General features: G+C 37.1%; 1 protein-coding gene across 1 annotated transcript; it reads right to left on the bottom strand.

Moving 5' to 3' along the window:
* Positions 1-10,406: 10,406 nt before the first annotated feature.
* OR8C7 (olfactory receptor family 8 subfamily C member 7) lies at positions 10,407-11,339 on the bottom strand. Its single transcript, NM_001391572.1, has one exon. The coding sequence runs from the start codon at positions 11,337-11,339 to the stop codon at positions 10,407-10,409; it is 933 nt and encodes a 310-aa protein (NP_001378501.1).
* Positions 11,340-15,287: the final 3,948 nt, after the last annotated feature.

The following is a 15,287-nucleotide window of genomic DNA, read 5'->3' as shown; positions in this document are numbered from 1 at the left end:
GCACTCAGGATCCGAACTGGTGAACCCGGGCCGCCAAAGCAGAACATGCTCACTTAACCGCTGTGCCACTGGCTGGCCCCTCACCGTGAATTAATGGAGCCTACCACTTCATCAGACATTAAGAATCTCCCTGGCTTATCTGGACTTCTGTTAAATAAGTATTGATTTTACCAGCTTTGGTAAATAAGACAATCTTTAATGAGTTTTAGATGAAATTGTAGGCTCAATCTAAAAAACAACAGCAACAATAATAAAAGTCCAAGTGAATCATAGATTAAAAACATATTTTGCATATCATGTTAAAAATATGTGTGTATAATTGTTTCCAAGTTCCATATATATAGATATATATAATATGTAGTATTTCGAAGTTCTGTATATGTGTGTGTATATATATATAAATAATACACACACACACATATATATATTTTTCTTATATAGATTATGGAGTTCCTAGACCCTTAGGGAGCCCAGAAACTGAGCATTTTGAAGCGTTGGTCTTCTTTTTTTCCTTTATGCTCAGGATTGTACGAAGCTTTTGTTGCTATAAAGCTGGCAGAGGTCTCAATCAAATGAATGTTCGCTGGAAAGAAAGAGTGTGAATGCTTTTGGGAATGGCGAGGATTGAAGAGAGGTTTCTGGAAGGGTAGTTCAAGATACCTTCCAAATGTAAGATAATTTAAAAAGATATCTGAAGCAGAAATAGTGAAAGAGGGTAGGGAAGATAGATGTATTTAGGCTTTGTTGGGCATGGGAAACCTCATACATTTAAGGAGAATGAGTTAGACAAATGCATAGGGATTAGGGATATATGGTCAAGAATTGGTTCTGAATATTGAGTCTAAGTTGCTTGAGTGTAAGTTTGTTTTCATCAATCTAAAGTGATGTGGGGCAAAACAAGCATTTAACACACACACTTCTAGTGGGCCCATTTTAAATGTTGGGAATCCCTTGGTATGTTGGGTGGCTCTATTATTGGGAGAAATTTATATAGTAAGGAGTATATGCACATAGGATGCCCCATAGCATTATGTATTAGAGACACACCAAAGTTTAAGAAACCTGTTCTAGTATGTAAAGTGTTGATTACATTGAAACTATTCATCTAGAATTAAATTCAAAATAAGAAATCACCCTAAATGGGTAAATCTTAAGATTTCAGTTTCAAGGAGAATATAATTACAAAAAACTCCTTAAATGCCTTAACCTCTCTGTTTCAGAGATAAAAGCCTACATTCTTTATCTTTCTTCGAAATTAAACTTTTGCTTTTAATTGTAGATTCACATGCAATTGTAAGAAATAATGCAGAAACATCCCATGTATCCTCTTCAGCTTTCCCCATTGGTAACATCTTGAGACCATAGTATAATATCACAACCAGGATATTGACACTGATACAATCCATTGATTTTATTCAGATTTTCCCAGTTTTACTCATTTGTGTATGTGTGTGTATTTAGTTCTATACAATTTTATCTCCTGTATAGGTTTATTTATTCACCATTGCAGTCAATATACAGGACAGTTTGATTACAGTAAAGATCCCTCGTGTTGTCTTTCTATAATCACATCCATCTCCATCCTTAAACTTCATTCCCATCCTTAAACTCTGACAGCCACAAATGTGCTCTCTGTCTTTATAATTATTTCATTACATTAATATTCTATAAATTGAATGACAGAGTATATACCATTTGAGGACTGGCTTTTTTAACTCAGCATAATTTTGATATTTATCTGGGTTGTTCATGTATCAATGGTTCATTCTTCTTTATTGCTAAATAGTATTTGATGGTATGGATAGATGTATACAGTTTGCTTAACCTTTCATCTATTGAAGGATACATGGGTTGATTTCAGTTTTTGACTATAATAAGTAGAGTTGCTATGAACATTTGTGTATAAGTTTTCCTTGATCTGGGATATATGCCCAAGAGTGCAATTGCTGGGTAATCACGTGCTTAGTTTTATAAGGAACTACCAAACTGTTTTCCAGGGTAATTGTAACATTTAACATTCCCACTAGCACTTTATGAGTGATCCAATTTTTCTACATCATGACCAGCATTTGGCGTTGTCATTATTTTTTATTTTAGCCATTCTGATAGATTTATAGTAATATTTTATAGTGGTTTTGAATGTTTACCTAATGATGTTGGACATCTTTTCATGTCCTTATCTGCCACCAGTGTGTCTTCTTCAGTGAAATGTCTTTTTCTGATTTTCTAATTGTATTTTTTTTTTTTACTGTAGAGTTTTGAGAATTCTTTATATATTCTTTATACAAGCCCTTTGTCAGCTGTATGGTTGCAGATATTTTCCTCCTTGTCTGTAGGTTGTCTTTTTATTAACTTAGGGGTCTTTGACAGAGCCAAAACATTTAATTTTGGTGAGGTTAAATTTACAAATTTTTCCTTTTAGGGATTATGCTTTCGGCATCATGTCTTAAAATTATGTTTGCCTAAACCTATGCCTAATCTTAAAAATCTATGCCTGAATCCTGAAGATTTTCTCAAAATCTGTGTTCTTTTGAACAAATAAAGGGGTTTAACACCATTGGGCTTTTGTTTTGACCTCCAACTCTGTCTATCATACTTAGAAAAGAAGGTTTTAGAAACAGGGTCTAGAAGATCAGAATTTTCTCCCTGGCAGGTTTTATTGATGATCTCAGCTAAGTTTAACTCTTTGTCTTCTATGGTTATGAGGAGTCTCTGTGAGTCAGGATAAATTCACGTGAACTCCAAAGGGAAAATGAGCATAGTCATTAGCTTTCACAATGAAATCAGTCATTTGGAGGTTTTCCTTTACTAATTATAACTGTAATCCTGATGATATTTGGAAAAGATTAGGTATTACAAAAAATTCTCTCCAGGGGACCAGCCAGATGCCACAGCGGTTAAGATTGCACGTTCCACTTCTTGGTGGCCCGGGGTTTGCCGGTTCAGATCCTGGCTGCGGACATGGCACTGCTTGGCAAAAGCCATGCTGTGGTAGGCGTCCCACGTGTAAAAGTAGAGGAAGATGGACATGGATGTTAGCTCAGGGCCAGTCTTCCTCAGCAAAAAGAGGAGTATTGGCGGTAGTTAGCTCAGGGCTAACTTTCCTCAAAAAGAAAAAAAATTGTCTCCATTAAAAAGGAACAGTATTAATCATAAACGAAAAATGATCATTTTCCTCTGCGTGAATCCAGATGCATAGCTGCACACATCACTTCCTTTATGGGTTGATTTTTCTTAATCATTTTTACTATCTTCTGTTTGATATTTCATTAAAAATTTAGGGAAATAGGAAATTTCTCCCCCAAGACATAGCTACAATTACTTATCATAATGGGAGTTTCATGAATGTAAGGAATTCTGTTTTGTCCTCTATTATATCCCAAGCGTAGCACCTACTATGATAGGTGTTCAAAAAGTGTTTTTGGAATGACTGAATGAACGAACCAGTGGATATTACCACTAACTGTTTCTTTACGCAATTTAAGAGAGTCATCACTGCAATAAAAATCAGAACAGCGAATTCGCTTAGCATTTTATTTCTAAATGATAGAGCCATGGAGAACACAACAAGAATTTCTCAGGCTGGTTACCTTAGAGAGGAAGGAGTCTCTCCACGCCTCCTCAGTTATACACAGTCTCAAGTTCTGAGGTTTGTGTTCTGCAGGTTCATCCATACCATTGGATATAAATATAATATCCAATAAATAACCAAGATGGGCAATATGGATACCTATGCCCATCACTCAGGGACATTAGCTTGCATTCTTAAGTTCAATATTTGGTGGGCATATGCTAAATCTCTGGGAACTTGCATCTTTTTGGCCTTTTGGAATTTACCCTAGCTTCTTCTATTGGTGCCCAGCCTTAGTTTCGGATACCTAATTACATTCCAGCCTCTGCTGAGACTGACTAGATCCTCATCCTAAATCCTAGGCCACACCTTACATATCTCCCAGAATTTACTGCTATTAATATTTTGCTGGATTTCCTTACAATCCTAATTTGTAATTGCCATACACATTCCATTGTAGTCTTATGCTCTTCCAGGAATGCATCATGCTCTGTCGCCTTTGGCCCTTTTCTCATGCTGTTGCTTCTAAAACATTCTCTTCCCTGTCATGCTTTCAACTTCCCATCTGACAATACACACTTTACCTTTTGTTAAGTTGTCATTTCCTTCTTCTGTTCTCTCTTTAAACATTACTTTCTCTATTAAGTCTCTAAGCCTCTTAAACCAATCTTACATGCTTGGGTACCAATACACCTGTTATCCTCACTGTGAGAACAAAACTGCTTGTCCGACTCCACCATATACTTTAAGCTCTTCCAGGACAAGGGCCACGTTTAACTTGTCATTGTATCAATGATGTGTTTGTTACACAGGCAGTAGGTGTCTAACCTTGGATCTACACAGGAAAGACGTGTAGAGCTGAGAGACAGTGAGCATTATCTAGCACATTCTGTCTTCCCTATTAATTCTCTTCAGTTCTTTTTTTTTTTTTTTGGTGAGGAAGATTGGCCCTGAGCTAATATTCTTGTCAATCTTCCTCTTTGCTTGAGGAAGATTGTCCCTACACTAACGTCTGTGCCAATCTTCCTCTATTTTGTATGTGGGAGGCCGTCAAAGCGTGGCTTAATGAGCAGTGTCTAGGTCTGTACCCAGGAACCAAACCAGTGAACCCTGGGCTGCCAAAGTGGAGTCTGCAAACTTAACCACTACACCACTAGGCCAGCCCCTTTTCAGCTCTACTTTTAATCCTGAATAAATATTGTGGGTTCTAGAGTCCATGGTGAGTAAAATTAACATTATGTTGAATTTAGCTGGGCACCAATGTGCCAAGGTATTATCATCAAATATCCTAGTGTGATTTGAACGTAGCCAAAATTAGGCAATTCAGGTGATGTAAGTCTTTTGATCCTGTATTCCCCATATTTTTTAACAGAAGCAAAATTCGCATGTAATTTATCTCTCATAGTTTTCAGCAGCAAAATCTCAAAATTGTAGCAGATGAGGTTGATGTTACATGAAAGAGGACTCAATATTAGGAAAGCTGATGATATTGCTTTTCAGAGTAGGAAGCTAGAATTTTATGTTTTGATAAGTGAGGTACAGAGACTGTTACAAAAACTGTTACTTTCAATTATTAATTATGAATCAAAACACCCTAAAACCTTTTTTTTTTCCCAATGTTTAACTTTTCACATATATATCTTCTTCCAGTTAGTCCATGATTTGGCTTATATTGATGCAAGGGAAAAAGACTGTATCAGGATTTATATTTACAAATGATAGAAAGTGACCCTAGGAGTTTAGAGAAAGAATATTGGAGATGCAGAGACTTGGTGTAAGGTTGTAAAACCATACTTGGAGAACAGACAGAACCAAGGCAATTCCAGAGGCCAAGAGCAGGGTGTATTTCAGCAGGAACAGTCTGGCCAAACCGCTGCTCCATACAGCTAACACAGCTCCTGGACACTGCTATAGGCACACAAATGGTTCCCAGCTGTCCCACTGTGCTTCCATCGCTTGCATATATACGAATTTTATTATATATGAATAAAACATCACTGAAAGCATTGATAGTAACTGATAGTACTGGGTCCCTCCTGGAAGAACAACTGGGTGGCTGGGGGACAGGAATATAAGGGAAACTTTTCACTGTATATTCTTTATGTACCTTTTGAATTTTGAACTATGTGAATGCATTATGGACTCAAAGACTAAATAATTAAAAAGAACCCCAATACCAAGAAGTGGTATTTCTCTAATATCATGAGTTATTAATTCTACATTATACACATTCTACAATTCTACATATACACATAAGAAAGGAGAAAAATCTAGGTAGAGGTGTGATGGTGGTAAGAGAATGTGGTAAAAGGAAACTTTCCAGAGGAAACCGCATCCTAAGAAGAAATAGCAGTGAAAGGTCTAAGAGGCAAGAGAGAGCACAGCATCAGGAACAGTGCCTTCATAAGAAGAAATCTTTAGTGCCAGGGGAAAATGCCCCTGACAGCAAGTGATCATAAAACCAAGTGAAAGAGCAAAGCAAACAATCAACAAAATGAAAAGACAACCTGTAGAATGGGAAAAAGTATTTGTAAACCATGTATCTCATAAGGGGTTAATATCCAAAATATATAAGGAATTCATGTAAATCAATAAGAAAAAAAAACCTGATTAAAAAATGGGCAAATGACCTGAATAGACATTTTTCCAAAGACATACAAATGAACAATAGGTACACGGAAAGGTGCTCAGCATCTCTAACCATCAAGGAAATGCAAATCAAAACCACAATGAGCTATTACCTCACACCTGTAAGGATGGCTATTGTCAAAATGACAAGAGATAACAAGTGTTGGTGAGGATGTGGAGATAAGGGAACACTCTTACACTGTTGGTGGCAATGTAAAATTGGTTCAGTCGCTATAGAAAACAGTATGGAGGTTCCTCAAAAAATTAAAAATAGGGGCTGACCTGGTGGCACAGTGGTTAAGTGCACATGTTCCACTTCTCAGTGGCCCAGGGTTCGCTGGTTCAGATCCCGGGTGCAGACATGGCACTGCTAGGCAAAAGCCATGCTGTGGTAGGAGTTCCATGTATAAAGTAGTGGAAGACGGGCATGGATGTTAGCTCAGGGCTAGTCTTCCTCAGCAAAAAGAGGAGGATTGGCAGTAGTCAGCTCAGGGCTAATCTTCCTCAAAAAAAAAAATTAAAAATAGAACTAACATATGATCCAGCAATTCTATTTCTGGGTATATATCCAAGGAAATGAAATCAGGATCTTGAAGAGATATCTGCACCATATTTATTGCAGCATTATTCAAAATAACTAAGAATAAAATAAAACTGTCCATCAATGGGTGAATGGGTAAAGAAAATGTGTTCTATATATATATATATATATATATATATATATACACAATGGAATATTATTCAGCCATAAAAAGAAGAAAATCCTGCCATATGCAACAACGTGGATGGAACGTGAAGACAGTATGCTAAATGAAATAAGCCAGGCACAGAAAAACAAATACTGTATGATCTCACTTATATGTGGAACCTAAAAAAGTCAAAATCATAGAATCAGAGAGTAGAATGGTGGTTACCAGGGCGTACAGAGTGGAGGAAATGAGGATATATTGGTCAAAGGGTACAAACTTTCAATTATAAGATGAATAAGTTCTGGGGATCTGTACTGGAAATTAGCTGAAAGTAGATTTTAAGTGTTTTTATTCATCACACCCAAAAAAATGTGAGGTAATGGATATGTTAATTAGTTTGATTGTGGTAATCATTTCATAATGTACGTGTATTTCAAATTATCATGGTGCACACCTTAAATACATATAATTTTTTTTGTCAGCTTTATCTCAATAAAGCTAGGGAAAAAAAGTGCATAACTTTATGTGTAATATCACACCAATTTCCCCCTAAATGTACCTGCAGGTGCAACAAGACTTGAAGGTAACACACCAAATCATAAATGATTGTTTTCCCAGTGTAGTATCTGATACCTAGCATTCTACTGGCCTTAGATTTAGGGCAATGCCACTTTCAGTCCTCATGAAGAAACTGAAATGTGGGCAAGCCCCAGTGGCCTATTGATTAAGTTTGGCATGCTCCACTTCAGCAGCCCAGGGTTTGGTTCCCAGGCACAGAGCTACATGACTGGTCTGTCAGTGGCAATGCTGTGGCAGCAGCTCACATACAAAAAGAGGAAGATTGGCAGCAGATGTTAGCTCAGGGTGAATCTTACTCAGGGAAAAAAAGGAAAGAAAGAAACTGAAATGCAACCAGTTCACCATGGTTCAAGCCAGGCATGAGGCTGCAAAATAGGGAGGGATGTCTCTACTGTTTCTGCTGCCACTCTGAGACAAGATTTTATCTACCATGATGAATTTTTGTGTTTTAAAAGTGCCACAGCCACTTTGCATGCTCAGCTAATTTATTTACTTGATTTTATTATATTCTACTGTTGTAGGCTTTAGATTGAATTCTGGAGACAGGTTTTTTAATTTCATATATATAAGTAAATGCAACACAACTCTATTTCTTTTTAGTTTTTGAAGTTAAAATTGCATGTTTTTTTTCTAATTTATGTTGTAACCAAAGCAAACAATTCTTTTGTGTTTCAAAGGAGATTCAAGTTCTTCAGAAAGAACAAGATATTTTGCAAATAGGAGTGCTATTTACTCAGAAACATTGTCAGTTTTAAAGATAAATGTGTTATACTAGAAAAAATGACATTTATTTCTATATCAAACCAGTGTCTTTTCAGTATTGAAGATTTATAGCTATGAATTTAAAGAAAGCTCTTTTTATGAAAATCATGAAAGTTTTTACTAACAAACTTTTAATTTGTTTTATAATAAAATTTATATCAAACAAATTCAAGATATAAATTTCATGAGTATTTATTTTGCCAGATTCTAGTCTAAGCATGTGTAGGGGAAAGAAGGAAGAAGTGAACACCAGATGGTAAAATTCTGCTTGATTAGACAGAAATCTAAGCAAAATTATGATAGTCTGATATACACATAAATATATTATACATATATATTATAGATCATATCCCCAATGCTATTATAAAAGTCAGATTAAATTAATTTAAATTAATTAGGTTAATTTCTCTCAGTTCCTAACTGGTATTAGCATGTTCCACACTTATTCTTATAAGCTAATGTGTGTGATTCCTTTTGCCTAAGCATAAATATCTCACAGATACCACTGAGCCTCTGTTGAGCTTTCCATAGTCCCTGATGCAGCACCTAAGACAGTGTCTTCCTTTGATCCCATTGAGAATCATCAAAGGAAAGAAATTAGCATTGTGTCTCTGTATATGCATAAAACAAGAAATTTGGTAGAGCTCTATTTTTGATATTTTGCATTATGAAAACACTAGGTTTTTATTATATTTACAAATGTAAAATATCATAATAATTAGTTATCTCACTTTTAAAATGTCCATGGTGATTCTGTCGTGCATCATCAATATTATACTATATTATACCTATTATTATAAGAAGCCAGATTAAAGATTTCTAGAAGCATAAGCATTTCTATAGTTTGGTGGAAAACCTTAAGGGGCCATGCTTTCACTGCAGGGATTTTTGGCTAAGAGTGTAATTCTTACTCTCACTTTCAAGCTGATTCCAAAATAATTTTTCAGATTTTTTCTCCTTTTTCTAACACTTCCTGTTTTTTTCAATTCCATCCTGAGAAGCGAAATGATAATGTGGAAAGGACACAGGGTTTGAAGTTAGATGGCTTGGGTATAAATCTGGGCTCTGCTGTGAACTACTTGTGTGACCTTGAGCTGAATCTCAGTTTCTCCATCTATAAAACAGGGCATTGAGACTTACATTATGATACATTTAAAAAGTAACAGCTCCTGGTAAGAACTCAACAAATGTTAATTCTATCTTATCTAGAGAGAAAATTTAAAATTGAAAGCATAAAGCCCTTCAGGGAAAAATTCTGCCCATTCTTGTTTTTATGTCTTGAACAGAAGCTTCCAACCTATGCAAAGGGGAATTCTTTTTGTACACTTGGGCATAGAAGCCTCTTGTTGAATTTGACACTTTATTTTGAAACCAAGGACACTCACTAAGCTGTGAATTTTATTTGATTTACTTACAGATCTCAAGATTTTTCAAGAATTATAAAAACACTAGGAGAAAAAAGCTGATCAGCAGACAGGACAGTGGCAATCTTCTTTCCTTCTATTACATCAGACCATTTGCTCAATGCTTTGAAACATAGCCATGCTTCTCAAGAAATGTCTGTAATTTTTATCTCCAGTGAGTTCAAAGAAGATGGGCAGATTGGTGACCCTCACTCATTCTTACCCATCCTCAGGAATGAAATAAAAATAAAAAACCAAAAGCTCACCAAGTTACCTTTCCCCATCTGTGAGTTAAGAAACCATGTACAGAAATCATGACTAAAAGAACTCTGAAAATCTGCGAAGCTTTTAACTTTATAGCCTAATCTCTTATAATACAGTAGACATTGCTAAAATGCTTTAAAAAGAAAAGGCTATATATAATTGTTTTTAGGGAAAACAAAGAGGAGTGACTTCATCAGACAGTGTTTCACTATAATGTTTGCTTATGTATGAAAAATACATGGAAAGGGGCAAGTGAGAGGTGGTCTAAAAAGGAAAAGAAATGGGGTTGAATTTCAGGACCATACTGTTAAGAATAAAGCTCAGTTAAGTGAGTAAGTATGGAACTGAGAATAATCACGAGATTCAATAACATGTTAGCATGTTTAAATGACATGCTTGAGGAAAAAAAGTAGTTAAAGCAAAAATCTTGTTCTGAAGAAAATTATGGGGAAACACATACATATACAAGCACACACACACACACCAACAACCCAATAACATTGGTTCTGCTTAGTTTGCAATTCTCTTCAGGGTTTTCTCCAGAGCAAGTTTGACATCCTTGTTCCTTAGACTATAGATGAGGGGGTTCAACATGGGCACTACATTGGTATAAAATACTGAGAGGAACTTCCCCTGGTCTTCAGAACCAGAAGAAGATGTCTTCAGATGTGTGAATAAGCCGGAACCATAGAATAAGGCTATAGTAATTATGTGGGAGCTACAAGTGCTGAAGGCTTTGGACAAACCCTGAGCTGATGAGATCTGGAGGATACTGGAAAGGATCAAAGCATAAGAAATGAAAATAATGAAGCTGGATATTATTACAACTGTGCTCACAATAATGGAATCCACCAATTCATTGGCATAGGTGCTGCTGCAGGAGAGCTGGAGGAGGGGGAAGATGTCACACATGTAATGATTAATGATGTTGGAACCACAAAAAGACAATCTGACCATGTCCCCTGTGTGGAGCATGGCACCAGCAAACCCCATTACATATGAACCAAACATCAGCAGAGAACAGATCTGAGGGCACATGTTGGCTGTGTACAGCAGGGGCTTACAGATGGCTACAAAGCGATCATAGGCCATGGCTGTCAACACATAGCACTCAGAATGGACAAAGAAACAGAAAAAAAACAGCTGAGTCATACATCCTTCAAAAGAGATGATATTCTTCTCCAACACAAAACTCATCAGCATTTTAGGAGTAATGACCAGAGAGTGAAAGAGATCTATGAAGGATAGGTTGAAGATGAAAAAGTACATGGGAGTATGAAGGTGAGGATTCAGGCATATTAGATTAATTAAGCTCAAATTCCCTACCACAGTGACCATATAGTTTAATAAGAAGAGAAAGAAGAAGGGTAATTGGAATTGAGGTTGATCTGTAAATCCTACCAGGATGAACTCAGTTACTGAAGAGTCATTTTCCATAGCCATTATCTGCAAGGATGTGATCTGTGAGGAAATGAAAGAAGAATGTCACATTAGGAAGAGACTCAGATCCTTTGTTTCCAGAGTGAGGACTTGTTCTACTGGGCTCAAATGTGACTGCTGGGACAGCACTCTGAAGGAAGAGCCAGAGCAACAACTCCCTATCTTTTAACTTTCTTCTTTCATTTGTCCTTTCTTTCCATTTTGCTTATTTTTGATTGTTTGTTTATTTTTTGGTTTGTGAGGAAGATTCGCTCTGAGCTAACATCTGGGTCAATCTTCTTCCTCCTTATATGTGGGATGCCTCCATAGCATGGCCGATGAGTGAAGTAGGTCCAGACCCAGGATCCAAACCCACAAACCTGCATGTCAAAGCAGAGCGCGTGGAACTTGAACCACTCGTCCATAGGGCCGGCCTCTTCCTTCTATATTTTAAAATCTCAACTGCAACTCCTCACCTACCCTGGGCTGACACAACCCAGAATAAAGTCTTTTCATATGGTCACCAGAAGTGATGTCCACATTTGAAAGATAAGGAAACAGTATTTTGAAAAGATGCATAGACTTGCCAAGGTCATACAGCAAAAGAGCAAAGGAGACAAGAGTAGTACTCAGGACCACTTTATAAGGAAATTTGTGAAGCTCTGAAATAGTGATGTCGGTGTGGTCCCCATTGCACCCATTGCTCAACCCATTCTCTGCTTCTTACTTTTCAGAAACTCAGTACCTGGCTTAGTGAAAGGGCCGAGAGTGTCCCCTACTGTCCTGTATTCCTCCTATCCATTATCTTCATCCAATCTTACTTCAAAATCACAAGGAATTGTTGAGGAAGGACAGATAGCCTCCCCACACCTCACCACTGCTGTAGCTATGGGATCGAAAACATCACAAAATAGAAGACTCAGCTGCCCAACTTCCTTCTGGAGACCTCTCTATTACCAAACCTTAAGTGTTCTTTTCCCTTCACTGTCCTGAAGGAGAAAAAGGTTCAGGCAATGGAGGATGCAACATCGCTTCTGTTTGTGGATTTGCATGTCTTCAGGGCAAAGCAAATGCATTGACTTTACATCTTCAAATCACCAGCTGGCTAACATTGTGAATTTGTCTTATTCTCTGCGGATCTCAGCAACTTGTTTGGAAACTTGGAAAACGTGTCTCATTTAGGATGAAAGTTTGATAAGGCTCCTGAGGGAAGAAATTATTGAGCCTGTGTTTACATCCTCTGTCAAGGAATTAACCTTGGTTCCTATGGGATTCAATGCTCTTATCCAAGTATCAGCTCATATTAAGAATTTCAAATTCTCTGGACAGGGAGTGAGTAGCCTCCTTTTTGTTCCTAGTCACCCTCTAGAGCTCATGCTTAATTCTAAAAGAAGGGTGCTCAGGGATAGAGTCATTTGCCATTTACAATATTTTTTTACATTTTTCTGTGATTAATAGAGTAGATGTCATAGCTTTAATTACTATCCATCTTTTGTTGTCTTTCATATCTATAGAGAAGTATAACAGGCACATGTTAAGAGAATGGGCTCTGGAGTCAGATTGATTAAGCTTGAATTCAAATTCCTCCACTTACTGTATGTGTGCTCTTGGACAAGCTGCTTAATCTCTCTGAGCCTTTTTGCCTCATCTACATTATGAGTTTAACAGTAATTCCTACTTCCTAAGATTGCTTTGAGGATTAAATGCCTTATAAACTCTAAGGCACTTAGAGCATTGCTTGGCATATGGTAAGTGCTAAATCAGTATTAGGTTTCCTTCGTCTTTATCGTAATCTACATCTAGCCTGGGCCTACTCCCTTAGTCCACAATTCTATATCCAACTGTCTACTAGATATCCACACTCAAACTGAATTCAGCATCTCCTTGTGGTCCAAGAACTGTTTCTCCTTTCATCATCCTTTTCTAAGTTCAACGCAACATCTTCTACCTAGTTAGCTAATCCAGAAACAGGTTGTCATTCTGGACTCCTCCTTCTCACTAACCATTAGCATCTGATCTTCAAAGTTTACATTGCTCTTCTTTCCTTAAAATTCCTGGTTTCTGACCCTTCCTCTTCATTTGATAAAGCTCTTTTACCTCTCTTACTATGTCGCAAATACCATCATGTGTTCCTTACCGACACAGGCATGTTCTGAGAAATGCATCATTAGATGATTTTGTCATTGTGCGAACACCATAGAGTGAACTTACACAAACCTAGTTGGTATAGCCTACTACACACCCAGGCTATATGGTAGTAATCCTATGGGACTGTATATGCAATCTGTCATTGACTGAAATGTTATGCGGTGCATGACTGTCTTCTAAAAGTTTCCTTAACCTGAGTTCTACTGTTACCTGTTATAGTGGCTTTTTATTGATGTGTAACAGATTGCCTTAAACTTAAAAGAACTTACAAGAACACCCACTTGTTAGTCATAGTTCTGTAAATTAGAAGTCTGGTATGTAATGGCCCGGCTGGATTCTCTGCCCAGGTCAAAATCAGGGTGTAGGCAGGGCTGCATTTCCTTCCGGAGGCTCTGGGGAAGAATCTGCTTCCAAGCTCATTCAGTTGTTAGTAGAATTCAGTTCCTTGCAATTGTAGAACTGAGATCTCCATTTCCTTGCTAGCTGTCAACTAGGAATCACTCTCAGCTTCTAGAGGCTGCCTGCATTCCTCATCAAGTTGCCCACTTGTTTTCAACTCAGCAATAAATAACACGCTGAATTATTTTTGTGCTTTGAATTCCTTGACTTTCCCTTCTGCCACTAGCTTGAGAAAAAACTCTCTGCTTTTAAAATATTCGTGTGACTAGGTTAGGCCTGCTTTGCCAATCTCCCTAATTTAAGGTCAACTGTACCATATAACAGCATAATCACTAGAGCAGTATCTCATTATATTTACTGGTTCCACCCACACTCAAAGAAGAGGAGATTATACAAGGGAGAAAGTCATTGGGGAGCTTGTTTTTACTTTTCATTGTAGGTGAGACTAACTCGATTCAAACAAAAAAGTCTGGAAATGTATTCTTCACACATTTTGTATAGAATTAGCTATATAAAATGCAACATTCCCTCGCTTAAAACTCTTCAGCTTCTCTCTCAACACAAGTGTAAACCCCTCAGCCTGCCACAGAAAGCCTTCTAGGGTCTGCTCCCCGATTTTTATGTTCACAGCCTTTTACCTCCCATGCCTCCACTCCTTGAATTTCACTTTCTAGTATTGAAGAGCTTGAAGTTCCTCTCACACATTCTGATGATTTCTTGGCTACATGTTTTTTCATCTTCCTGAAATGCCTTCTCCCTTATTGTTCACTTGGATACCCTTACTGATACTCAAAGAGTCAGTTCTGTCCTCATTTCTGATAGAATATCTGTTCTGATCTCTTCTCCTGTCCCCACTCCCAGCACCTGAAGTCCCATGTCTGTATGCTGCTGTGGCATCTTGTGCATGCTCCTATTTATACACAATGTGTGTACCTTCATTACCTTTAGGCTGTAAACTCCTAGAAGGCAAGGATTCAATCTTACTTATTTTTATTCATGCTGCTCTTAATGGATTTTTGCTTTTTTGGTCTTTAACTCCATATTTCCAAATAACATGTAATTGCATCTTGATTTTTCAGTGTTAGGCCTCGTTAGCTGACTTTAAGTTTGAGAAATGAGAATTTAGCCAATATTCATCTTCCATCACCACAAATATACTTCCTAATCCTGCCAATACAATTTATTTTTTAGTAACATCAATATTCAGTGGTTTACATGATTATGAAGATGTAAATGCTTTGCACATCTAAGTAGTAAAACATGCTGATTACTTTTTCTTCACAACGTTTGTTCTTTCTAGAGTAAATAATGGTCTTGGTTTTTTGTTTGTTCAATTTCGTGTACACTTATAATTAATTCATCTCAACACTCTCCCCTAGTTCTTTAAATCATCTTTCTATACTTACACACCCTTTAAATGTTCAA

The sequence above is a fragment of the Equus caballus genome, chromosome 7, assembly GCF_041296265.1.
Source record: "Equus caballus isolate H_3958 breed thoroughbred chromosome 7, TB-T2T, whole genome shotgun sequence".
Lineage (NCBI taxonomy): Eukaryota > Metazoa > Chordata > Mammalia > Perissodactyla > Equidae > Equus > Equus caballus.
This window is presented reverse-complemented; position numbering and strand designations above follow the sequence as displayed.

Excerpts from the sequence above, each read along its gene's own strand:
- OR8C7 (NM_001391572.1), bottom strand. The coding sequence starts at position 11,339 with ATGGCTATGGAAAATGACTCTTCAGTAACTGAGTTCATCCTGGTAGGA.